Genomic DNA, 22,996 nt, shown 5'->3' with positions numbered 1-22,996 from the left:
CACAAGTGGTTTCCGCTTGGGCACGGTGTCAGAGTCGCGTTCGCGCGCCGGGAAGGTGGGCCCTCGACTAGTTTCCTCTGTGACCTTATGCGCATCTTCCCATTCGCGGTTCATCTACTAGCAGGCACCGTTGGGTCAGCTCGATCTCGGACGCATGTGATGAAAATCACCTTGTCGAGGATGGCCTCCAGATCTTCATCCTCTGGAGGTGCATCGGTCGTCTTTTTGCTCTTCTTCTTTTCTTTCTTAGAAGTCTGGCTTCTGCTTTCTCTTTGCTTTTTCCCGCCTTCGCAGCTGCTTTACTTGTATTCTTCTTCTCGTTGCCCATTAATGGATCGATGTTGATCAGATACTGGTCAATGACAAGTTCAGCAGTTGCACAGCCACTTCTTAATGTAATCAAAGTTTTAAACCCAGTGAAAACCCACTGTTCCGAGTCTGAGAATTATTTCAATTTGTCTTGTCGTTTTATCAACTTTGAGACCCGTTCATGTGTACATGTCTGGTGGTACCCTAATTAAATTTCTCTTCTACAGTCACAACAGCCACAATATCAAGGAGTCACCGTCGGATTCACTGATGTTGGGGACCCACCAGGATCCACGGCCCCTCATGTTCGGTGTTTCCCGAGCGGGTACCCCCGGATTAGCCGTTCCGAGGACTCATCTGGAAGTTGTCAAAGGGTAGCGCTTATCTGTGTTTCCAAAGTGTTTTCACCTCTGAAATCGCACTCCTCAACTTTTCTAAACCAAATTGCAAATGCTGCCTCTCGCCTCGTATCCCAATTCTAGGCGATTGCCCTTGTGACACCGGCGACTGAGGCCCGTCGCATTGCTAGCTCCGCCCAGTCTTTCCAACAGCAGCGACCATAAAGACCATAAGTCGAGCACCGATTCGCAATCCTTGCCTTTGTACGAAAAAGGGGATAAATTCAGGCTAATGTTGATTGGAAAATCGCACATCTGAGAAAGCAGCGATTCTGAACGAGGTGAACGTCCCGTCCAAGATTCCGTCGAGATTTATTGATGTACGGAATATGTCTCAGTTATCGGGAGATCGAGAGTCTCTTGATCTTCCTCCCACAGCAGTTCTTAATCCAAGTACGTGAGATAGTAGGCGCTGGTGGCAGCGTCTCACCAAGATTCCATCCCAGCCGGTGTTGAACACTGACTTGCACAATATCGACACAACATTTGAGAATAACTCCTTGCTTGAGATCAGCAACTGGGAGGGCTCTGGGGTAGATAGCGAACATGAATCCAGCGCGATTCAGGCTTTCATAGCGAGTCGCCTTGTGCATGCGATATGGTACACTCCTTCATCATTCATACGCACAAGCTGAAAATTGTCGATCACCGTAGGTACTGTGTACCCTCTAATCTCGGGCAAGCCAAGAAGTTCCTCTCGGTGCCCTATCAAGGTAAACACACTCAAATCTTGCAAGGAAGGCACAATAATCACGACGTGCAGTTCCCGTTATAGCTGTTTTCACAGATTTTGACCGATTGATGGACGAGACGATATATACGCTGTGCACGGATGACAGTAAGACTTTACGACCCGCGCTCACCACAGAATCAGCTTTTCTGCGAGCGTCATAGACGCAGCCAGAGAATCCGTTGTACAGCAATTCGAAGCGGGGTATAAAACTGTCTTGATGCAAACACCTTACCTCCCGATGCGGTTGTCGCAATACCCAACTGTAAGCGGCGTCTATTGAGCTCAGTCCTCAGAAGTAAACATGGTCACGTCAGCCCGTAAATCTACTCGAGCGCGCAATTACCTTGCGGACGTGGTTCAGGCAACGATGACTTCGCTCAGAAGTGGCGATGAACTTGCCAGGGGTCTTTCTGGTCATCGTTTAGAAGCCCTGTTTGTTGCGGCTCAGAGAGCAGATGTCGATCCCAAGTACCAACTGTCGCTTTTGTGAGTAAATTCCGAATCTCGTCTGACTTGCGCACAGTCCTGATGCTTCTTGAGGTATGGACTTCCGGGTCAGTCTTCAACGCTGCTCCAGCATTCACCATTTTGATTTTCTGTCAAAGATACAATCTCCCAGATAGAACTTGAGGTCCCGCGTCTTCCTTTTCGGCGGAGGCTTATTCAAATCTGGGGTACGTCTTTTACTGTGACAGAAGTGCGTAATTCTTTGTCCCGACTCTACACCAACCTTGTGTATATGTCTGTGCCTCCTTAGATCTTATCTACGTTCAAAAAATATGTTGAGAATGATCGGCGAACCATTGGTAATAGTGCTGTCGGCTCCATTCCTCGCCCAGAACTCGCAGCTATGTCCGCCTTGGAGCGCAAAGGATGTAGATGTGCGCAATTAGTGGCTGGTATGACTCGTTTTGTCTCCAGTGTCCTATCGCTCACCGTGCATTCAAGATCTAACATTCATCATGGCGCAGATTTTCTTGCTGAAAATCCAAAAGGCTTATGTCCTGGAAGCTCTCATCAAAGAGTACACAGGCTCGGATGCGTTTAGATCCATACAGGAGGGTGTAATCAAAATATACCGGTCTTCTCGTAGGAATCGGCAAAGCTTGGGCGATGGGACACGGATTGTCATGCCGCAAATCCAACGCCAGCTGGAAGACCTTGTGAGGCGTGTCTCCTCCAATGCGGCAGATCGGTTCAGGCTGTTGATAATTGGGAAGCCTGGTGATGCCAAGGTTACGATCCTCCACAAGGTAGGGTCTACCGAGCTGCCTCATGTATGTATGTGAGTAACAGGTTTATACCTAGGTTTTAGGCGAAGGAAGTGTAAGTGTCGTGCTTTGTAGCCTCTGTATTACGAACTAAATCATCGCTTCATTCTCCAGTTAAGCACTGTCCCTAAAATCGTGCAGTCCCTTTCGCACCTTCAAATTGTAGGTAAATCTAACGGTTGCACTGATAGTCCAACGAATACCGCATTTTTGCGGAAACAACGTCCAGTGATAATGGCTTTCTAGTAGTTCATGACGCGGACGAGCCGGAGGGTCAAAAGGAACTTGTGTCATCACACAATTTATGGCGTCTCGCAGAGGAGAAGACCTAAAGAAGCAGCTGCATGCAATATGGTAAATGCTTCACATTACCAGGAGCCACGAACCTGATGATCGATGGTCATTATAGGTACATACTGGAGCTCTCAGGGGAAAACCAAAATTACTGAGCTGCCATTCTTCGCTGTGCGACACGAAGGCATGTTCACGTTGGTCAGATAAATTGTGCATTTTACTGAGTGAATGTGGGTGTTACAGTGCCGGTGGTGGCAATCATCTGTCTACCCTTCGAAATGATTCCGGAGGACGCCCTGCGCATTAAATCTGCGCATGCTGCTGCATTGAAGCAGACTGCGTACCCTCCTGAAGCCCTCGTGATGGTGATCGAGCGTACGTGTAGATTGCTGATGTTTCCTATACTTCTACAGAATTGAAAATCCAAGATAGCGCGGAAATCCACACCAAAGGATAGTCAGTTGACTGAATTGATCCAAGCAACTATTGAATTGCTTAGAGTTGGTGATAAAATCCCGAGAGATGATCCACGCCGTCAGTTGGAAAACCTTTTCGTTGCCGCTCAAATGGCAGATGTTCGACCTAAACGACACCTGTCATTATCGTATGTGTTCGTTACACAGTGGTACGCCCGGCTAACGGTCATTGTTATTTAGGTATGGTCTCCCAGGTCGGTGGTTCCGCATCAATTTTGACTATATATGCTCATTTTATCCACAGCTGTAATCTTGGAGAACGAAGCAGAATTCCCACCAACATTGTCACAGAAACTGAGGGTCATTCAGATTTGGGACATCCCTTGGCCGGTGGAGACGGTTCGTAGCTACTATTCGACAAGGCTGGATTTTGGAATGCTAACTTCCGCCAAAATGTCCCACGATGCTCTGGTTCAGATTCTATCGCTGTTCAAGCTACATGTTGAAGAATCCCCGTTAACAAGTGCCATCGGCCTACCCGAAAGTCGGTACCTGAATCCCATAAAATGGCAGGCTGCGCGATGTGCACAGCTAGTTGCAGGTACCATCACTTGGCACCGCACCGGTCTGTTTGAATGGTATACTGAAAAATTTCCCCTCCCTTGTAGGTCTAACACTGGTCATGGAGTATATCTTCATGTCCAAGATCAAAGACAGTAGCCTTCTCGAGGACTTTCTCGAAGGATTTACTGGTTCTCCATCTTTTTCCTTCATTCAAAATGAAACCATCAACATCAGCTGGAATGAACGTGCGCAAACTCGTAGAGTGAAGACAACAGGCCCAAAAATCTTCATGGACCTCGTTGTCCCCCAGCTGACAGAAATCGTAGACAGAAGTATATCCACGGAAAGGGAAAGATTCCGGATATTGTGCGTTGGCAGGCCTGGATCTGGAAAGGACGTCGTCCTAAGCAAGGTGAGAATCGTGTCTGGGCATTGATAACACTTCCGAATTGCCTACATAATATAGATATGTGGTCAGGAAATAACTTTTGATCGCTCTGGGCGCAAGGTTGGACCCACGGACCCACAAGATGATATTGCAGTTGTCAGGACTGTAAGGCAAATTATTCACTGTGCAATCACAGAAGATGTAACATCCTCACAGATACCGAGCACGAGCATCGACGAGGAGATAACATTCACTGGCAATGGCCTGCTCGTCGTCCATGACGTGCAACCGGGTCATCCAAACATTCAAGATGATATCAATTCATTTATAGCATCCCGATCTCAGCATCAGTCTGTAGCTGAACATGTTCATGTGATATGGTACGGTCAACCTGAACAATACTTGCCATATACGAGCCTCCAACTCTCATTCCAGGTACTTTCTCGCGGCAGACCAAGGGGAACTAATGGAAGCACAGGCGTTCTTTTCTGTCCCACATGAATGTAAGCTCACCTGTCGAAATTTTCTTTTGATATATATGGATGATGGACAGTGCCTGTCGTGGTCATCTTCACTGGCTTGGATGAGTTCGTGAGAATAGAACTGCAGAAAATTAGCGACAGCGAAAGCGATGTCCCTCAGGCTGACGAAGAAGAGACCGAAGAAGAAGACCCTGAAGAACAAGCTATGTCAAGAGCTATGGAGAGGTTTGGCACTCAATACAAACACAAATTGATGATAATGCAGTACCCTCCCAAAGAAGTTGTCGCGCTGTCTGAGCGTAAGTACAATTCGCCGTGTTACGTGTCCCTTCACGAACCCTGACCTCCACGACAGCCCACAAGTCAGATCCGAAAGACAGCCGGTTCTCTGGGTTGGTTGCGGCAACTTTGGAGTGTCTTAGAGTCATAGGCGAGGTACCGAAAGACGATCCCCGCCGTCGTGTGGAAACCCTTTTTATAGCCGCGCAAATGGCAGATGTTAGACCCAAACGCCATTTGTCGCTGTCGTAGGTGTCGGCTCTCGTTTGAATGTGTTCAGTAACTAATAGTCGTCTTTACGCAGATCTGGATTTCCAAGTCAGTACTAATCTTCGTTACCTTGCCTAAATTCATTCTTGACATATCTTATTGATAGCCATTGTCGGCGAGAAGTATGAACTAATGCCATCATCAAATCGTCGCCTCAGACAGAGGTTCAGAGAGATCTGGGGTCCATCCTTACCAGTCAAGACAGTCCGTACATAATCTTTCATCATACTGTCTCAGAAAGCTGATTCGGCCCTCACTCGTATGGCGGTTATCGTAGATCTTTTCGATGTTCAAGGAGTCCATTGAAGATGACCCAATGACCATTGGACACCCACAATGTTCCCTTCCGGAAATCAGGCAATTGAAACTGCTGGAAATTAAGGGCTCTCGATGCGCGCAGCTGGTCGCAAGTAGGTGACACTTGTTCCCCCAATTCTCGCATTGAACGGAATTTTGTAAAGACATGACTTCCATAATGGAGCACGTCTTCCTTCAGAACATCCAAGATGAGGTTTCTCTTGGAGATTTCATCGAAGGATTTACTTCTTCGCCGATTTTCGCCTCTACTCGGCAGGCTGTCGTCAAAATCAGATGGGATAAGTCGCATCTACTGCCGGGACATGATTCAGAGCGGGTGATGACAACCAAGACGGCATGCAACCAGCTGAGGGAGATTATGGACCGGGTTTCGTTAGTTGATGAGGAGAAGTTCAGGTTGTTGATCATAGGTAAGACCGGTTGTGGAAAGACCACGATCCTCAGCAAGGTAAGAGGCGTAGCCAGTACGGTTCGTCTATACTGAACACTTCATCTAGGTATGCGGTGAGAACGTGGTAAGCTCCTTAATATCCCTACCGCCTGCCCTCCTAAGGTGTATCCCAGGCTGATAAACCCAGTGAATCCGTAAGACGTTGATTCAACATCGGCTGCAGAAAGTTAGGATCAGCTAAAATGACCGAATAGCGAGGTATCCACGATATCCACAAAGAGATGGAATTTAAGGAGAACAGACGCATGGTCGTTCATGACTCGGAGGGCTTCGAAGCTGGACGTAAACGGGAGTTCCAGGTTGTCAAGAGGTTCATTGAATCCCGATCACGCAAAAAGATGCTCCACGAGCAGTTGCATATGATCTGGTATGGTTTTCTCCCACTATCTCGGCGAATATCAGGAGACCAGATATCATCAGGTACTGCCTTCAAACAAACTCGAGGCCTGTTCAAGAGTCTGAGAATTTGTTTTTCTCGTCGGAGCACAACGGCAAGCTTTCCGTTCCCAGATACCTAAGAAAGTTATTCATCGTTCAAATTAGTCCCTGTTATCGCTATCTTCACTAAATATGACTTGTTCGTGCAAGATCAGCTGCAAAATATCATGGAGTGTGAAGAAGCAGAAGACATATATGACGACGAGGCTGCGACGGACTCCGACCTGGACTCAAACGAAGGGTCCGGTCAACCCTTCCAAGTCCTCGAAGAACGTGCAAAGTTACTTGCATCGCAGAAGTTCGAGGAGCACTACAAGAATGTACTTATGCAGATGCCACACCCTCCCAAATCTGTTGTGGAACTATCCCATTGTAAGTCTGATTACTCTCGCTTTCAGCGTACATCTTCAGCGATGATCAACCTAGTGCACGACTCAACTCCGAAGGCCAGTCGGTTAGGTAGCCTGATCGAAGCAACCATGGAAGCACTCACAGTGACGGATAAGTCGATGGCTAAGGATAATCCTCGCCAACGCCTTAGAGCTTTGTTCGCAAAAGCTCAAATGGCGGAAGTTTCCCCTAAGATTTCTTCGTCCGTGCAGTGCGTTTTTAATTCAAGTTATCAACGTAGATGAAAGCACTAATAGCGGGTATTCAGTTACGGACTTCCATGTATGTGAACGCGCCATAAACGGAAATCCAAGCTAATTCCAACTCACAGATGAAATCTATGAGAAAGAGCTGCAGGTCCCATCTCCCCTCTTCCGACGGTTGCTCATAGAAGTGTGGGGCTCTAAGTGGCATGTACTGACTGTATGTTCATGTCTCTTGATATCCGGTCACTTGGGAATTCTGATTTTCTTCTTCTTTGGAAATCTATAGATCATGCGGATATTCCAAAACTGCATCGAGGATCACCCAGAAACAATAGGAAATGACGGTTCTCTATCCCATCCCGAAGTCAAAAAGATGACATTGAGGCAGCGGAAAGTATGTCGATGTGTACAGCTCGTCGCAGGTACGTTGAATTCCTGGTATAACCATCGCCTTTTAAATTGATATGACTTGTCAACTTTAGACTTGATTCTCATCATGGAGCAAGTATTTATTTCCGAATTGCAAACCATCGATGAACCGCAACTCGAGGCCATTTGCAAGAACTATCTCTCTTCAAGGGCACATGCTTACATCTTTGAGGAGCTCATAAACGTGGATTGGCATAAATTTCAGAACACAGAGTCCACAAGAATGATAACTGGCAGAGCCAACGCCCAGTTGAGGAGGGTCTTGGACAGTTGCCGAAAGCACATGTTAGGCTGATAGTGAGTTTGAAGGGGATTGGGAACAGATCGATGTACATCAGTGAACTGATGAACATATTAAAATGTCATAGTAGGCTATATCCCCGACACCGACTGTAAGATAGACAGTCATACCTCGCTTGATCACGTGGTGTGACTTTTGCGGTGACCCGACTGTGACACTATGTTACATTTTCACACCTGGCTATCCCAATTAGTAAGCCTTGTTAGACTTGGTACACACGTGCTGTGTCAACTACTAGATGGTCACCAGAGTTCGCGTTTTTTTTTTTGCAATGACAATAGCTCCTCAACGTCTGGGCCAAAATCGAAAATTCTTTTACCGTTGGATAGCCTGATGTCGGAAATACAATGCCTGCTAGTTTTTTTTCTCGAGATTTGAAGAGTTGAGTCCAGCGGAGGCTTACTGTCTGATTGTCTCAAGGGTTCGCGTTTTTGTCACACTATGTCACACCCTGCCGTCGAACCATTTCACGCTCCGCACGTATACACCAGCAAGTGAGCTTGAGATGCACAATGATATCTTGTAAAATTAGACAGAATGATAGTATGTGAAATGTACGGGAAGATATGCAAGTATGTTACAGTTGACTATATGAAAGTAAGGTATGATGACAGGTACTTAATCTCGAGGGCTAGCGTGAATTATAAGGTAGGTGTAGTTGTTGAGGTGGCTGCAGGTTGATGATCAGCATAAGAATAAGGATGAAGAGTATGATAATGTGTACCAGGTATATGTAAATTGTGTTGGGAACTCAGAGTAAATGGGTGATGCTCGTTCAGTTGACGATGAACTGCAGGATGCTCAGGTTGCGCAACAGTGGCACTTGCCGGTGCTACATTCTCGTCATTTGTGCTTGTGTGCGCATGCGTGCGCTTCTGTCCGCGAGGGGCCCGACCATAAAGACCAGCAAATTTCATATTGTCCTTCAACTGGGGGTGACCATCAAGGTGTGCTTGAATTAGTGCAATACATTCAGGAGGCCCTTGATGGCATCTTCTTGCAGAGTGCGTAACACTTCTGTTTGATGGTCTGTTTACTGATTGGGTTGCCTGCAGCATCAAGGTGCTTGATCCAATCCACAAGCACTCGCTCTTTGTGCTCTGAGAGCAGCTGCTGGTGCTTGTGAGCATCACTAAGAGACTTGCGAGCACCACGAAAGCGATCATGAAGAGTGCTCTCGGGAACACCATAGTAAGCTGCAGTTCTCTTGATGTTCGGTTTGTTGCCGGCTTGCTGATCTCCCTGAAGCTTTGTGCAGGCCTTCTTGATTTTGTCTTCTTGGGCCTGGCACAGCTGTTTAGGTTTGACCATCCAGGTCTTCAGCGCTAAGACTCCAAAAATGACGCATGTGTTTAGTGCCGCATTTTGGCACAGCAGAATCTCAATTCCTATATCACACTTTGGATGGATTGTCACGTCTGATCGTATTTCTTGTACCGCACATCATTCTATCAAGAAAGTAGTCTCGGAGATATTTATTTTAACATGGCCTAATCATATACATTCACGATGTACCATTTCAGAATTTTCTGTGATGATATGCTTGCTGGAGTGTGCATTCTATGTGTAAAACTAGCCTCCAGCACCATAAACTGAGCCCTGGCACAAGAACCACTTGGATTTTTTTCACAAAAAAAATATGACAATGTGTATTATGCTTGGGAGAACCCATATGTAACATACAGGAGGATTCTGTGTAGAATTGCGTGTGCTAGAGTAAAAACACGAACCCATGAGACACACAAACCTGCGTGACCATCTAGTATAATTAGGCTTGCCTGCAGTTAAATCCCGACACCAGCATTAAACATTGCCCTAAATCATCTTTTACCTCTAGTACTGTATTACCACAGTCGCTAAATATACTTGGTGAGGTATGTGACCACCAAACAGACTAATCTGGGTAGCTAGCGCCCTCTATAGCGCCATTCCCGCCATTCCAGCAGTTTCCATTCCAGGCCCATTCTCAATTAGGCCCTGTTCGAGTAAGGGGCGTTCTCATGCCCCTTACTCCTTACCTCCACAGCATGCGCTGCCTACAGCAACCAGGACAGTGCCAATACATCATGTCCCATGGCACCAGTTCTCTCAGCCTCAAAGGTGTCTTGTCTTTCTTTTCATTCCAGCAGCTTCCGTTTCAGGCCTGTTTTCAACAAGGCCCTGTTTGAGCAAGGGGCATTCTCATGCCCCTTGCTCCTTACCTTTATAGCGTCGCCTACAGTGGCCAGAACAGTGTCAGTACACCATGCCTTGTGGAACAGGCTGTACCAGGTTCAATGGCCTCTCAAAATTGGTCATATCCCATTCATTCAGAGGGTGTTGTTGCCAAACACATATCCTCATGGCTGGCAAGCAGTCTCAGCATGTAGCTGACGCAGATGCTATGCATCGGTGTGGTGAAAGAAATAGTAATCAGCTAGATATACCAACTAACTTACTAAATCCAAATGGGTGCGAGTGCAGTACTTCGACCCAAGGGGACTGCTATTGAAGCACTTCCTTCGAATAGTGCGAGGGAAGAGAAAGGAAGAACTAAGCTCTATGGCCTGAGATATCCGACCGACCGAAGGTCCAAGTCCGAAAATGTCCGACGCGATATGGGATACCGATGGTACACCCGGCGCGAGATACCGATGTGAGATGCCGATGCGAGATACCGAGGCGAGGTGGGGAGTCTGATGCCGATGAGCGGCACGTAAGTCTAGGCCGAGGAAAGAGAGTCCAGGTATAACTAGGTATGACGAGGTAAGACTAGGTATGGGTTGCCGATGTAAGACTACCGGTAGCGGTCCAGATCTTACAAGGCCTAGGTAAAGAAACCTTAGATAGAGTGCACTTAGAGCGGTCTAGGCGCGTCCGATGATAAAAAGCAAGGAGGATCGATTTGCACAATCGAGGACTAACTAAGGTGACTCCTACAACGGTACCAGGTATGTCCGAGGAAGGGAAGTAAGGGATAATATGAACTTGAGTCCTATTTATCTAACTGCGTGAACATCCGGAATTGCACAGGTGAGAGTAGTAGCGAAACGCGAGGTACTCGGGTCGATATGTAATAAGGTTCGCGAGTGCTGCGGCCATGGGAATACATGTAATAAGGCTCGCGAGTGCTGTGGCCATGGGAATACATGTAATAACGCCTGCTGTTTGTTCAGTAACAGTAAAATGAGCTTAAAATGCACCAATGGAGATAGGTGGACATGGGTAGGACATGGGAGGATTTGGTACCAATGGGACGGAACGGTCGGCCGAGGTGAATGATGGCCGATCCAACGAGCAAGGGACGGTTAAGATAACCCTGGCTCTTCTGCGAGAGACCGAGGCCACGGATCCGTATCGGCCGAGTCGGACATAGACTGGTGTGACACAGGTGAGTCGAGTGAGTCGAGACTTTGCAAGGAAGTGGTGTATGGGTGCAATGGGGATATCTAGGCTGCTTGACTCCTATAGCGAAATGGGGTTCTGCGAGGCTAGCCCGAGCTTGAGCACCACATCAGGCTGAAATTCAAGGTTAGTGGTCCTCTTCTGAGTTTTCAAGGTAGTCTTAACAGTTTTTTTTTAGAAATGTCAACAGAGGATCGCGATATGGTAGAGAATATGATCACAGACTATGGCGTTTCCGAGATGCTCCTACACACAGCACCCCCTGGGGAGGAGGGCTTGGAGTTCAGCCATGCGGGTGGAGAACATGAAGCTTTTGAAGGTCTTGCAAGCCAAATCACTGAGATCAGCAGCTGGTGAGTATTATTTGCCTATCCACCTTTGCTCAGTCTCACCCAAAATCATAGCCACTATACAGATCACCACACATGCCATGACCAGATAGAAAATCAAACAACTCAGTGGGATATTCAAGTAGACATCCTTGTGGAGGCTTATCTCAACTATCGTTCTCACTCTGCTGAGAACAGTATGCCAATATTCAATGGACCACCTGTGGCACCATCTTCGAGCAACACTCAGTGCGTCTCACTGAGTAACATCGAGCTTGTTGATATTTTTTGTATGTATACTGGACTTCACGCTTTTATTAAGGCTAATTTATTTTCAGAGAGAAGCTGCTCATTGCCTCAATCATTGATGTCTCATAAGTACCATAATGAGACCCTGATCTATCATGGCTACGTCGGGTGTATGCCAATGTATCCCACAGTTGCAATATCCTTATGCACTCTTGCTGCCTACCGCCAAATGTAAGGCTGAGTATGAGTTCAATAGGGAATTGGGAACAAAACGGTGCGAGAATAAGACAAGGAGAAGTGAGAGAGAGATGAATCGGAAACATTTCAAATGGAGACTTTCTGAGAGGGTTTTTGGTTGTACTTGGAGCAGGGATCTGACTCTAGGATTCGCTGTAGGTATGAGTGTACATGAGGAGTATATATACATTTTTGAATACTTGACTAGGCTGGAATGAGAGCAAGGAGCATATGGTGAGGTGAAAATACTTCAGTGAGACAAGGAGATTGTGAATAGTGAGCACAAGGTAGAGTAATGAAAGAGAACGAAAGGAGAAGTAAGAGAATGTATCCAAGTAACTCGGATGCAAAGAGTTGTGCTCTTCACATCAGTAAGTCACATGGATGACTTTGACCGCATGGTTCGAGCGTCTTGTTTTGAAGCTTGGTCGGCGCATAGAGGATGTACAATCCTTACACAAATTCATCGAACATGTCCTCGTTTCAGCATCCAAGCTCAATGCAAAGCTCTATGTTTTCTGCACGACGTAAGTACATACCTCATCTGGTGAATTATCTCATGGGCATCTAATAGATTCCTTATTGGCCATACCTGTGCATCCAATTTTCAGCTGCATATGACATATACCTTGAAATCATTCACTGTGTTGATAAGCATCTCCAGGCAGCCTTGAAGCACAACATGCCTAATTGGCGATTACTCAATTCCTGTCCAGCATGCTTCTATAAGCTCCAGGATGAGCCTGCACTTGAATTTGACTGGCTCATCTTGATAGATGGCAACAATAGCTTGAAACACTGGGACTCCACCATATATGGTACAACTGCACACACAGATTCTTGCAAGGCACATTCAGACTACTGGATTGGACCCACCACTGTGGACCAATTTAAGGGCGAAGTTAAAGCTCAAGAAGTAAGTCTTTTTTCTGACATTATCATTGACTGATGATGTTATACAGGACTCAAGTCCTGATGATTGGGAAAATGAACCCGTTGATTGTAACTTGGGCTCGCTCACTTGCATTAGTCGCTGGCGAAATGCTGGACCCGAGACACACAAGAAGATGTTCTTGGTCTTCCATGAATCAGGCATTTTTATTGCTGCCTGCTGTCATCGTTTCATACTTCTGGCCTGTGACATCATCCAAAGCGGTGTAGAGACTCGATCCTGAGTAGCCTCACAATGGCATATATTGCAACATAGGTCGAGTCTACAGTATCATGCATGTAACACGACACTTGCGCGATAAACGCGACGTTCGCGCGATGCGCGCGACTTAGGCGACACTTCCGCGACATAGGCGACACTTGCGCGACTTGCGCGCGCTTTAGGCGAATTTTCCCGCGCCTAAGCGCTATAGGGCGCCTGACTTCCCACTGTGTTTTCCCATGTCCAACCAAGTTCCCAGGTATGCATTTCTCCATTTATCATTTATTTCAACATCGTACCATGTTTATTTTCACTTGGTACACATTTTTCATTACACATTTTTTTACTTTACACAACACACATTACCAGGGACCACCATCATCATAGACAGTCACCATCTCCGAGTTTTTATTATGTTTTGAATAAATCATCACAAGCCCTAGTAGCAGTTAGCTCTAGTGGCCATATCCGCATCAGTTGTCTCATCAGCATCTCAGTACACGTCTTAACATCTCACTATCGCTCGCATACCGCTTTCACCCAGTTCCGCTTTTCGACGCGCGACTTTCCCGCGCTTCGCGCGCCTATAGCGCCTTTGTTCCCGCGCTTTCGCCTTATCACGCGCTTTGCGCATTCCCCCTAGAGTTGACCAGTGGATATTTGCTTTCTCCGCTTCCCCTAAGGGACGAACATATCGCACTCATATTTTCCTCCCTTCAACAATTATATCAGCTGCACCCTCAGCTGAGTTGAAGATCCTTCAGCGGAGAATTGTGATTCACTCTTGCTGTTAGTTAATTTGGCACTGATTCAATTTTACAGGGCTAAATATCCCCTTGCACTTATCGATAAGCTTATTACAGTTTACGGAAAGAATGGTGCCTGTGCTTATGACATTGGCTGCGCGTTCTCCAAGACCTTAAGGAATAGCTCCTTAGGCCCACAAGCGTCAGAATTAAATTTTCAAATGATGGTTGGTGCATTCCATGGACACGCACATAACCGCAAATGTCAGCTGGTCTGGCATCCAATGTATATTCCGGGTACTGGACACAGCAAGGGTGAAGGGTGTGAGTACATATTTTCTGCCTCAAATGAGCTTGCTTGTGGCACTAGACATGCAAGCTCATTCCACTGGCATCAGACTATCAAAGAACACTTTACATTTTGGGATGCTGACAAGTATGCTGTGCTTTGTGCGTAATTTTTCCATAATCAACTATGAAGCTAATATTTTGTCAGCTAATTTTCTGTTGAATCATTATTGAGAAGCAATGAAACAAATCAGCGTGCTCACAGCCGAACTAGCCATCATTCAATCTGAACTTGGCCTTGCTGATACTGACTTCCCTCATTTCCTCAAGGAAGAACATGGTTACCTTGAAGGTTTGAAGCAGCCACCTGAAAAAGATCGCCTCTCTATTTGGTATGTTGAGGTGCTTGATGAGCTTGCTGAATGGAGGTAATAGTTGACTATTTTGTTAATATATCGCCCTGACATTAAATCATTAGGGCTGATTGGGACTTAGTGCGCCAAGCTGCTAATAATTCTCTTACCGCTGTGAAAATCACAACATGGCTAGGCACTTGTAAAGTACTTAGCCAGTATATGTGGTCTTGGCTCTGCCTAGCTGCTTCACTTGCAAGCAAGAGTGTTCGACCCTAAAGGGGTCTGCTGTCTAGTTAAGTTGAAATAAGTCAGTGCTACACAAGGAATGAAACCCAAGAGTGGAAAGTACGAGTCTGAAGGTGTAAGGCGAAGTCCACTGTAGGATCTGTCGAGTCCGATGTTTCAGGGATCGGGGAGGACAGGAAAGCAATGGAGGAGTAAGGAAATGCGCGGGATTAGGATTGGAACTTAAAGGAATGTTTAGGAAATGAGTGACTGAGGTTCAGATCGTAAGGAGAGAAAATCAGGTATATTCAGCAGTTGAGGGGATAGGGACTAGGTAGGGTGACCAGTATCAGGGAATGCTCCCTTCTACAGAGTGGTATTGTATGATCTCCTATGAAGTCCTATTTAACTATCTATGTGTAAGTCCAGGAATACTGAAGGCGAAAATAGTAGCGCATGGTCGGACCCGAGTTAAATATGTAAAAGCACATGAGGTGCTGCAGCCAGTGAGAATCCATGTAATAGCGCTGCCTATACTATCAGTAATAAGAAAATAGACAACTACGCACCTAGTGGGGTAAAGCGTGACTGGACTGGACATAGGTAGGATGAGTCTGCAGAGTATATGAGCGGGTCCGCCCATCAGGTTGTGTCGGGGATGGCTAGGGATGAGTCACACAATGTGGGGTATGGTTGGAATTCACATAGTGGCTTCATACGAGCCTAGCGGAAATATAGTTGTCACACCACAATTACTGCTGGTAACTTGGAGCAGATAAATACTGCACTTGCACAAGCTCACATTCGGGTGGATTCTTCATATGCTAAATTACAGCATGCTGAAGTGCTGGTTGTCCATGTAGAAATTCTCTTAGCTGTTGATGGACGATGGGAGATTGGCGGCCAGGAATATAACCATTTCAAGGAGGAGGTATCTCTCAGCAAGTATTGCAGTGTGCTAGATGACCTGGAGCACCTGGTTGTCAGTAGGGTTATTTGAGCTTTCGAAGTTGTCATTGTCCGGCACAGGTGCTTGTTTATTGTTGATCACAAATTGGTGACCTAACATTTTTTAGGGTACAAGCGACGTCAACAAATCAGCAAAGCGCTACAACGATGATCAGAAGCTATTCAAAATGCGATCAACCACTACAATGTACAAGCATTCACTTTAAATCCACCACGGCAGAAGATATCTTGGAAAGATATTGCTGACTACAGTTTCCTTGGTGAATTTGATCTTCTGCACAATTCTCGCACTGATATTAGAAATAGTGACTGGGTGACACCTGCTCATCGAGAGGTGACCACAAAATATTTCAAGCTTTGTCGAGCCCACAAAGAAATCACTTGGCTCAATGTCGAAGTTCACCGCCTGCATACTGCAATTCATGATGAGGAGCTCCATGCCTGTGGTTATACAGGATCTTCTTGTTTTGAACCTGCAATTGGGGAATGAGCTTCAATGCCAATGGTGTCCGCGCATGGCCATTAATGCTGTTCATTCTTTTCACTTAGATCACATTGAGAAACTTTCCTGGATTTTCAGGAATCAGGGGTGTTGGTATCCGCCTTAGTCAATCCACATCATCTAGCAATAATGATGCAGATTCTGCTCATACTGGCACACTTTGCATCAATCTACGTGTTTTGAACTAATTATATCACAGTGCAACGAGACATCATTGATGATGTGCATGATATCATCGTTTCTGATATTGACCTGGATGCTGTTGAATGGGAAGAGAATGATTCGTTGACGCAGGACATGGCTGACTATCTGCAATCCATTAATGATTAACATTCATCTCACTTTCTACTGTAATCTGCTATGTACATATTTGATGATGGTTCTAATAATAATACACTTCAGAACAGTGAGACTAACCTTCCTGATGGTAGGGTGAGCTGCTGTCGACACATCAATGTTCACTAAAACTTTTCCGATGGTAGGGTGAGCCGGTGGCCACACATTGATGTTCACTAAAACCTTTCCAATGGTAGGGTGGCCGGTGTCGCACATCAATGTTCATTAAAAACCTTTCTGATGGTAGGGTGAGCCGCTGTGGATACATCAATGTTCACTAAAACCTTTCTGATGGTAGGGGCGCTGCAAGACATCAATGTTCACTAAAACCTTTCTGAGAGTAGGGTGAACACTCCTATTCATAATAGAAATGAGATGATACAGACGAAAGGTGGGCGGAAGACTGTCACAGTGAAGCATCATGAACATTTTCGGTGGGTGATTGATGAAGAGAGGAAGAATGGATATGCGACACGGATGGCTTCTCACTGTATGCCTGATACATGGCCACTGTTGACACATCAATGTTCACTAAAACCTTTCCAATGGTAGGGTGATACATCTACCGTGCTGACTGCCTGATAATGTGTAGAATAAGAGTGTAGATGCAAGATGTGTGAAATTGAGAAACAAGTTGATCATACTACAAATGAAAGGTGGGCGGAAGACTGTCATGGTGGAGAGCTGTCATGTACATTTTCCATGAGTGATTGATGAAGAGAGGATGAATACATGACATGGATGGCTTCTTGCTGTATGCCTGAGAATAGTCGTATGAGTGATTATGCATGGCATGGCCACTGGGCTTGTGAGGACTCGTCATAGTTTGGCGTGTCAACACATCCGGATGTTCACCAAAACCTTTCTGATGGTAGGTGAACACTCCTATTCACATATTTAAATCATTGGTTTGATCATTACTGTCTCTGTGGGATTCTAGATCACAGTATTTTAAAGCTTCTTCTGATTTCTGTCTAATATGCACCTAGTGCGTCGGTACAATGTCCAAGAGAACTGAACTTGTCACTGGTCAGGCTCTGTGGGTCCCACTATCATGTATTGCTAAATAGCCTTCACTGGTGCCTTTCACTTTTACGTTCAAACTACAGCAGTCTGTTTTCAACATCATCATGGCTATTACTCCCCCCAGGACGAAAAAAGCTACCAACTAGTACTGTCTGCACACAGACATCATCACGAACCTCGGAGATGCTTGGACTAATACCAGGACCTGGTCATTTCACAATACCTAGCCTAGCTGCTCTTCATATGTTGACATTTGCACAGGGTTTCAGCAACAACGAGCGTCAAGCGGCCGCAAGGGCATTGCTTAGGCACAATGCGCACATTGATGGCACTCATTACCACACAAGGAAACCTGCTGGCCTTCACCTGGCATACGTTGCCTTCAATAATGAGACCAATGGTAAAGAGAGGACTCTCACTCACATTGAACTAGTTGAGGCTGCGCTCCAGGATCTGTTTGATGCAGTAAGTTTAGACTTTCAGATATCTTTCTAAAATCTCATATATTATTCAGGTAGCCACACAAGACCGCATTGATGGCGGAATCTCTCTCCTCATTCGATGCCCAGGCTCTGAAGTGTCTTCAACAATCTTGCCTCAGGAACTTGCTCTTGACCTCTACATCACACCCCGCAAACTTCAAGAAACACCACAGCACATCAGCAGAGATGTTGCTGCCTTAGTGCAGGCCTTTGCTGCAGAATTTACACTACCTCATCTTCAATGCTTTTCCAAGTGCTGTGCTATTGAAAACATCAAGCCACCTAAGTGCTGTAAGTCAATCAATTTTCGTATATACTAATCTCACTGCTAACATAGTTTCTAAAGTTCCTACTGCACACATCAATGCTTACGGTCCACAGTACCTCCCTGCACCCATGGTTGCCACTGGAGCCTGTATCCAGTGTTCTGTGCAATCACCACAAGCTTTTTCCAACAGCTTGCAAGTTAAAGCTCAGTCAAAGATCCTGCCAACTGACATCCCATCTGCGGCCATTCATGAGGGAGTGGAATTGGCTAACAGCACAGCAAAAGACCACAGCACATTCCCATCGGATTCGTCAATGTCGACTTGCAGATGCATTTGTCCCTGAAGACAACAATATGGGACCCACTTTTTTTAGGGTCAGGAACTCAGCAGGCCCAAGTTTGGCCCACCACTCATCAGTATTGGAGTGAATACTGATGCCGCCGCTTGATCGGCTGGGTCTGGGAGAGAAATTTTGCTCAATTTGCATGTCTTAATTGGAACTACCCACAGCAGCTGATGGGAGGTAGTGTTTAGGTCGCCAAAATAGGACCTTACTTATGAACAGGCTACTATCCTGTTGAAGGCTCTGCTCACCGACCTTCAAGTCCAACTGGAGGTCATCAAGGTGAGTGTGTTTTCATACTACTTTAAATTATCCAACCTGCACTAACTCTTTTGGTGATAGTATCGTTCATCTTCCGTATTGACAGTTACTCTTAAGGTTCTCGGAATTCTAGTCTTTGTATGTGTGCTTTACTTCTTTGGGTTATTATTCATGTAGATTTTGGAATCTGTTTATGTCAGTCTGAATATATATGTCCATGTACTCTGAATCTGACGAGATCTGTTGTTGCCTGGACAATTTTTGTTTTCGGTTCATGGTGTGTTAAATATCTTGACTTCCATGTGAACTATAGCACTGATGCCCTTGCAGAAAACCATGGTCTCTCATTCATTCAATGTTGTCAAGAATGTCTCTGCAGGTCGGCATGCTCAAATGCCAATTCATACTCGTCCCAAGGTTGTTTTAAGCAAAGAAGCACAAGCCGCACTTAGGCAAAGCTGACAGGAAAAGTCTCACCAATTCAAGGATGCTCTTGATGATGCCTAGAACCAGCTTGACCAGGCCACAAAGACCATTGCCACGTCTCATTACAAAAGTGTATGCCGTGTGCCAAATGACTTGTATATTGGTCATGGTTTGCTTCACTCGAGGTGTTCCAAGCTGAATGCATGGAACATGTTCTGCTGGAAGAAAAACCAAGAGACTGAGAACTGTAAGCTTGTTTCACTCATTACACACACATTCTGACACATTTTGTTGCAGGCAATCAGGGTCGAGGAGCACTCAAATCACTCGTCCAGGAACATCAGGATGAATACCTTCGACTTCAATGGATGAACAAGACAATATCCTTGCAGAGTATGCCGATTGGAAAAAGACAAAGGTTACTGGCCTTTGTGTCTCAATGAAGTCCAAGGTAAACGACATTTCTCAAACTCTGAAGGCTGTTCAAAACGAGGTGCGCCTCCATTCATTTAACTTACAAGCTTACTGATCTAGTCCACCCTACTATTATAGCTCCATAGCCTCAAATATCGCACAGGCACAGAGACTATTAGGTATATGATGCATGGCTCTACAGATCTCCCTCTGCGAGGTGTCACCTTTGCCACTGAAGGTGTCCAACAACTTCATGGGTTCTGTCATGGGGATCAAAAATCAAGATCTAATTAGCAAGATGGAAGGTTTTGCAGTGCAAGGGATGAAAGGTTTGAATATTTGCCTTTTTTTTTTGGCCTACTGACTTATTATATTCAGGTGCTGCCTATGAATCACAAGGAGGAAGTCTCCACAATTCGCTCAAAAATCCGCAACATTGTCAATACTGAATTATGTCAGTCTTTTGTGTTCAAAGGCAAAGTGTTTGACTGATACATGTTGACAGAACATATCACTGGTGATCCTGACGCCAAGATGCAACGGACTCATTATTTTCGTAATGTTGTTCAGTGCTATAAAGTCGCCATTGAAGGCTGGCCAGACAACATACCATTTGCTAACCTTAGCCAAGTCTCAAGTGCACAATCTGGCCTCGAGATGCTTTGCTCAAAGTGGGAATCAAAAAAATAAAATGGAAGGTCTTAACTGATGAGGAGTTCGAGGAACTTCATTTGAAATGCCAGGAGCAGCTTGACACAGGCGAGATCATTGATCACCATCAATGAACTTGTTCTCACAAAGGAACAAAACGCAAAGGGCTTGCAGGTGCCACAAACCCAAGTCACTGCAAAAAGTACAAAAATTCTGAGACTGTTGAGGATGAAGAAGATGATGAAGAAGATGAACCTGTTCGCCAATCTCCCACACCAGCAGCTGCTCACACTCAACCATCCCTCTCCCTCGCTGGCTGAAGACCAAGATATTGAGCTTGTTCACCAATCTCCTGCACTAACAGTGGCTTGCTCTAATCAATCTTCTCCCATGCTGACTGAAGGGCAAGACCACCAATCTTGCACACCAGCAGCTGCCACTCACCACTGCTAACAATCTCTCTACCTTACTGCAGCCTTTTGATATGGCTAATTTTTCTAATGCTTCAAACACACCAAATCTTGGTTTCTATGTTCCCAGAGACTCAGACATGGCATCTTCAGATTTATCTATCCCACAGTTTGACTGTGATGCTGCATTGGCAGCCTTAGATCAGATGTTTGGTCCCATGCCTTAGATTTTACTACTGTGTAGCATGTTTTTGTGTCATATCTCGGTGTAGAGACTCGCGTTTCTGCAGGTACATATAGGCACATTTCGCACCTTTTCACAACTCATGACAATTGGCCTTCAATGCATGACTCGCACCATCAGCTATATTCGACTTCTATCATGTCCCTAGTCGTTTTACACATAACACGCAGCTTTCCCGTGAAACGCGCCATAGGCACGGTACTTTCCCGCACAACGCGCAGCATTCCCACATACGCACCTTGCGCGCTTTCTCGCGCTTAAGCGCCCTGCATCGCCTATCATCCAGGAACGTCCGTCTATGTCCACCCACCTCATTGGTACGTCATATCCCTTGCCTCATGGTTTGTAACAAGCATTGCAGCGTTATTACATGTCATTACGTATTCATAGCGCTTATTGCTCCTATCCCTTCCGCTTCCGATGCGATTTCCATAGTATAAAGTTGCTGACTTACTACTCATCATTTATTTACTCCCCTTTGCTGTACTTCCCTCGCTATTGGGTTTTACTTTAAAGTAGTAGTCACCACTTGGGCGCACTTTGTGTTTCCAATGGTTATCGTTATCCGCCTATACTAGACCTTTATCCGCGCTCGTTATAAACACTCGCTCTGCATTTGCACTCGCTTTGCACATCTGCTTCCTTATCCGTTTCCTTATCCGGTATTCTCCACACAACGTGCGCCTTAGCGCTCACGTTCCCACGCTCGCGCTTACCTTAGTGTGCTCTCTTGCGCTTCGCGCTCACTTCGCTTTTCTTCTTGTGCTTTCGCACATCCATCACACTTCAAGGGTCTTTCTTTCATCTGGTTCTGTGTTCAGTAGCAGTCCCCTTTAGGGTCGAACGTTCTTGCATTCTGCGAGTATAGCAGCTAGGCAGAGCCAAGACTCACTTATACTGGTTGAGCATTTTTAGATATTTCATATCAGCCCAGCCAGGTTGAGATCGCCTCATCGGTATATACCTTAGATTTTTCCTCCTGCGGAGCATGCGCAAACCCTTGTTCAAGTTCAAATTTCTGTTTCATACTTCATCATATGATTCATGTGTGAGGGATAGAACTATGCTAGGTATATGAGGCTGCAGGAATTGTCTTGAAGTGTCTCAACATCTATTCCATAGTTCACATCATATTTTCTACCCTGCATGACTGAACTCCAAGCCCTCCCCAGGGGGTGCTGTGTGTAGGAGCATCTTCGGAACGCCATAGTCTGCGATCATATTCTCTACCATATCGCGATCCTCTGTTGACATTTCTAAAAAAAACTGTTAAGACTACCTTGAAAACTCAGAAGAGGACCACTAACCTTGAATTTCAGCCTGATGTGGTGCTCAAGCTCAGGCTAGCCTCGCAGAACCCCATTTCGCTATAGGAGTCAAGCAGCCTAGATATCCCCATTGCACCCATACACCACTTCCTTGCAAAGTCTCGACTCACTCGACTCACCTGTGTCACACCAGTCTATGTCCGACTCGGCCGATACGGATCCGTGGCCTCGGTCTCTCGCAGAAGAGCCAGGGTTATCTTAACCGTCCCTTGCTCGTCGGATCGGCCATCGCTCACCTCGGCCGACCGTTCCGTCCCATTGGTACCAAATCCTCCCATGTCCTACCCATGTCCACCTATCTCCATTGGTGCATTTTAAGCTCATTTTACTGTTACTGAACAAACAGCAGGCGTTATTACATGTATTCCCATGGCTGCAGCACTCGCGAGCCTTATTACATGTATTCCCATGGCCGCAGCACTCGCGAACCT

General features: G+C 45.8%; 10 protein-coding genes across 10 annotated transcripts; 8 read left to right on the top strand and 2 right to left on the bottom strand.

Moving 5' to 3' along the window:
- Window positions 1-405, top strand: DFJ58DRAFT_343175 (uncharacterized protein). Its single transcript, XM_041379950.1, has one exon. It carries the CDS (start codon window positions 88-90, stop codon window positions 343-345), a length of 258 nt encoding a protein of 85 aa, XP_041234967.1. The 5' UTR covers window positions 1-87; the 3' UTR covers window positions 346-405.
- A 620-nt stretch (window positions 406-1,025) lies between these two features.
- Window positions 1,026-3,043, top strand: DFJ58DRAFT_879739 (uncharacterized protein; the record flags this gene model as incomplete). The annotated part of the gene is made up of 13 exons (XM_041394513.1): window positions 1,026-1,100; window positions 1,154-1,308; window positions 1,362-1,420; window positions 1,471-1,545; window positions 1,602-1,702; window positions 1,802-1,926; window positions 1,981-1,994; window positions 2,046-2,137; window positions 2,198-2,339; window positions 2,389-2,693; window positions 2,749-2,766; window positions 2,826-2,873; window positions 2,903-3,043. 13 exons carry the CDS (start codon window positions 1,026-1,028, stop codon window positions 3,041-3,043), a joined length of 1,350 nt encoding a protein of 449 aa, XP_041234966.1.
- Window positions 3,044-6,041: 2,998 nt separating this feature from the next.
- Window positions 6,042-7,246, top strand: DFJ58DRAFT_672465 (uncharacterized protein; the record flags this gene model as incomplete). The annotated part of the gene is made up of 7 exons (XM_041383028.1): window positions 6,042-6,170; window positions 6,220-6,237; window positions 6,287-6,307; window positions 6,368-6,540; window positions 6,594-6,650; window positions 6,697-6,983; window positions 7,038-7,246. 7 exons carry the CDS (start codon window positions 6,042-6,044, stop codon window positions 7,244-7,246), a joined length of 894 nt encoding a protein of 297 aa, XP_041234965.1.
- Window positions 7,247-7,496: 250 nt separating this feature from the next.
- Window positions 7,497-7,931, top strand: DFJ58DRAFT_672467 (uncharacterized protein; the record flags this gene model as incomplete). Its single annotated transcript, XM_041383029.1, has 2 exons — window positions 7,497-7,629; window positions 7,690-7,931. 2 exons carry the CDS (start codon window positions 7,497-7,499, stop codon window positions 7,929-7,931), a joined length of 375 nt encoding a protein of 124 aa, XP_041234964.1.
- A 739-nt stretch (window positions 7,932-8,670) lies between these two features.
- Window positions 8,671-9,247, bottom strand: DFJ58DRAFT_879711 (uncharacterized protein; the record flags this gene model as incomplete). Its single annotated transcript, XM_041394512.1, has 1 exon — window positions 8,671-9,247. A coding segment is annotated over one exon (577 nt), but the record flags the coding sequence as incomplete, so codon positions are not given.
- A 2,602-nt stretch (window positions 9,248-11,849) lies between these two features.
- Window positions 11,850-14,493, top strand: DFJ58DRAFT_672464 (uncharacterized protein; the record flags this gene model as incomplete). The annotated part of the gene is made up of 5 exons (XM_041383027.1): window positions 11,850-12,130; window positions 12,576-12,663; window positions 12,711-13,052; window positions 13,099-13,291; window positions 14,084-14,493. 5 exons carry the CDS (start codon window positions 11,850-11,852, stop codon window positions 14,491-14,493), a joined length of 1,314 nt encoding a protein of 437 aa, XP_041234962.1.
- A 70-nt stretch (window positions 14,494-14,563) lies between these two features.
- On the top strand, window positions 14,564-14,955 carry DFJ58DRAFT_738107 (uncharacterized protein; the record flags this gene model as incomplete). Its single annotated transcript, XM_041386969.1, has 2 exons — window positions 14,564-14,751; window positions 14,802-14,955. The coding sequence occupies 2 exons, from the start codon at window positions 14,564-14,566 to the stop codon at window positions 14,953-14,955; spliced, it is 342 nt and encodes a 113-aa protein (XP_041234961.1).
- A 1,069-nt stretch (window positions 14,956-16,024) lies between these two features.
- On the top strand, window positions 16,025-16,363 carry DFJ58DRAFT_672461 (uncharacterized protein; the record flags this gene model as incomplete). The annotated part of the gene is made up of 1 exon (XM_041383026.1): window positions 16,025-16,363. A coding segment is annotated over one exon (339 nt), but the record flags the coding sequence as incomplete, so codon positions are not given.
- Window positions 16,364-17,950: 1,587 nt separating this feature from the next.
- Window positions 17,951-18,419, top strand: DFJ58DRAFT_644389 (uncharacterized protein; the record flags this gene model as incomplete). The annotated part of the gene is made up of 2 exons (XM_041381398.1): window positions 17,951-18,206; window positions 18,256-18,419. Coding segments are annotated over 2 exons (420 nt in total), but the record flags the coding sequence as incomplete, so codon positions are not given.
- A 3,400-nt stretch (window positions 18,420-21,819) lies between these two features.
- Window positions 21,820-22,843, bottom strand: DFJ58DRAFT_849281 (uncharacterized protein; the record flags this gene model as incomplete). The annotated part of the gene is made up of 6 exons (XM_041393711.1): window positions 21,820-21,904; window positions 21,954-22,048; window positions 22,202-22,265; window positions 22,379-22,493; window positions 22,545-22,557; window positions 22,802-22,843. 6 exons carry the CDS (start codon window positions 22,841-22,843, stop codon window positions 21,820-21,822), a joined length of 414 nt encoding a protein of 137 aa, XP_041234958.1.
- Between the last annotated feature and the right edge of the window lie 153 nt (window positions 22,844-22,996).

Source organism: Suillus subalutaceus (assembly GCF_016647625.1).
Source record: "Suillus subalutaceus strain FC151 chromosome Unknown DFJ58scaffold_445, whole genome shotgun sequence".
NCBI classification, from domain to species: domain Eukaryota; kingdom Fungi; phylum Basidiomycota; class Agaricomycetes; order Boletales; family Suillaceae; genus Suillus; species Suillus subalutaceus.
This window is presented reverse-complemented; position numbering and strand designations above follow the sequence as displayed.

What these genes read in the sequence shown, in the direction of transcription:
- DFJ58DRAFT_343175 (XM_041379950.1), top strand. Translation starts at nt 88, where the DNA reads ATGCGCATCTTCCCATTCGCGGTTCATCTACTAGCAGGCACCGTTGGG.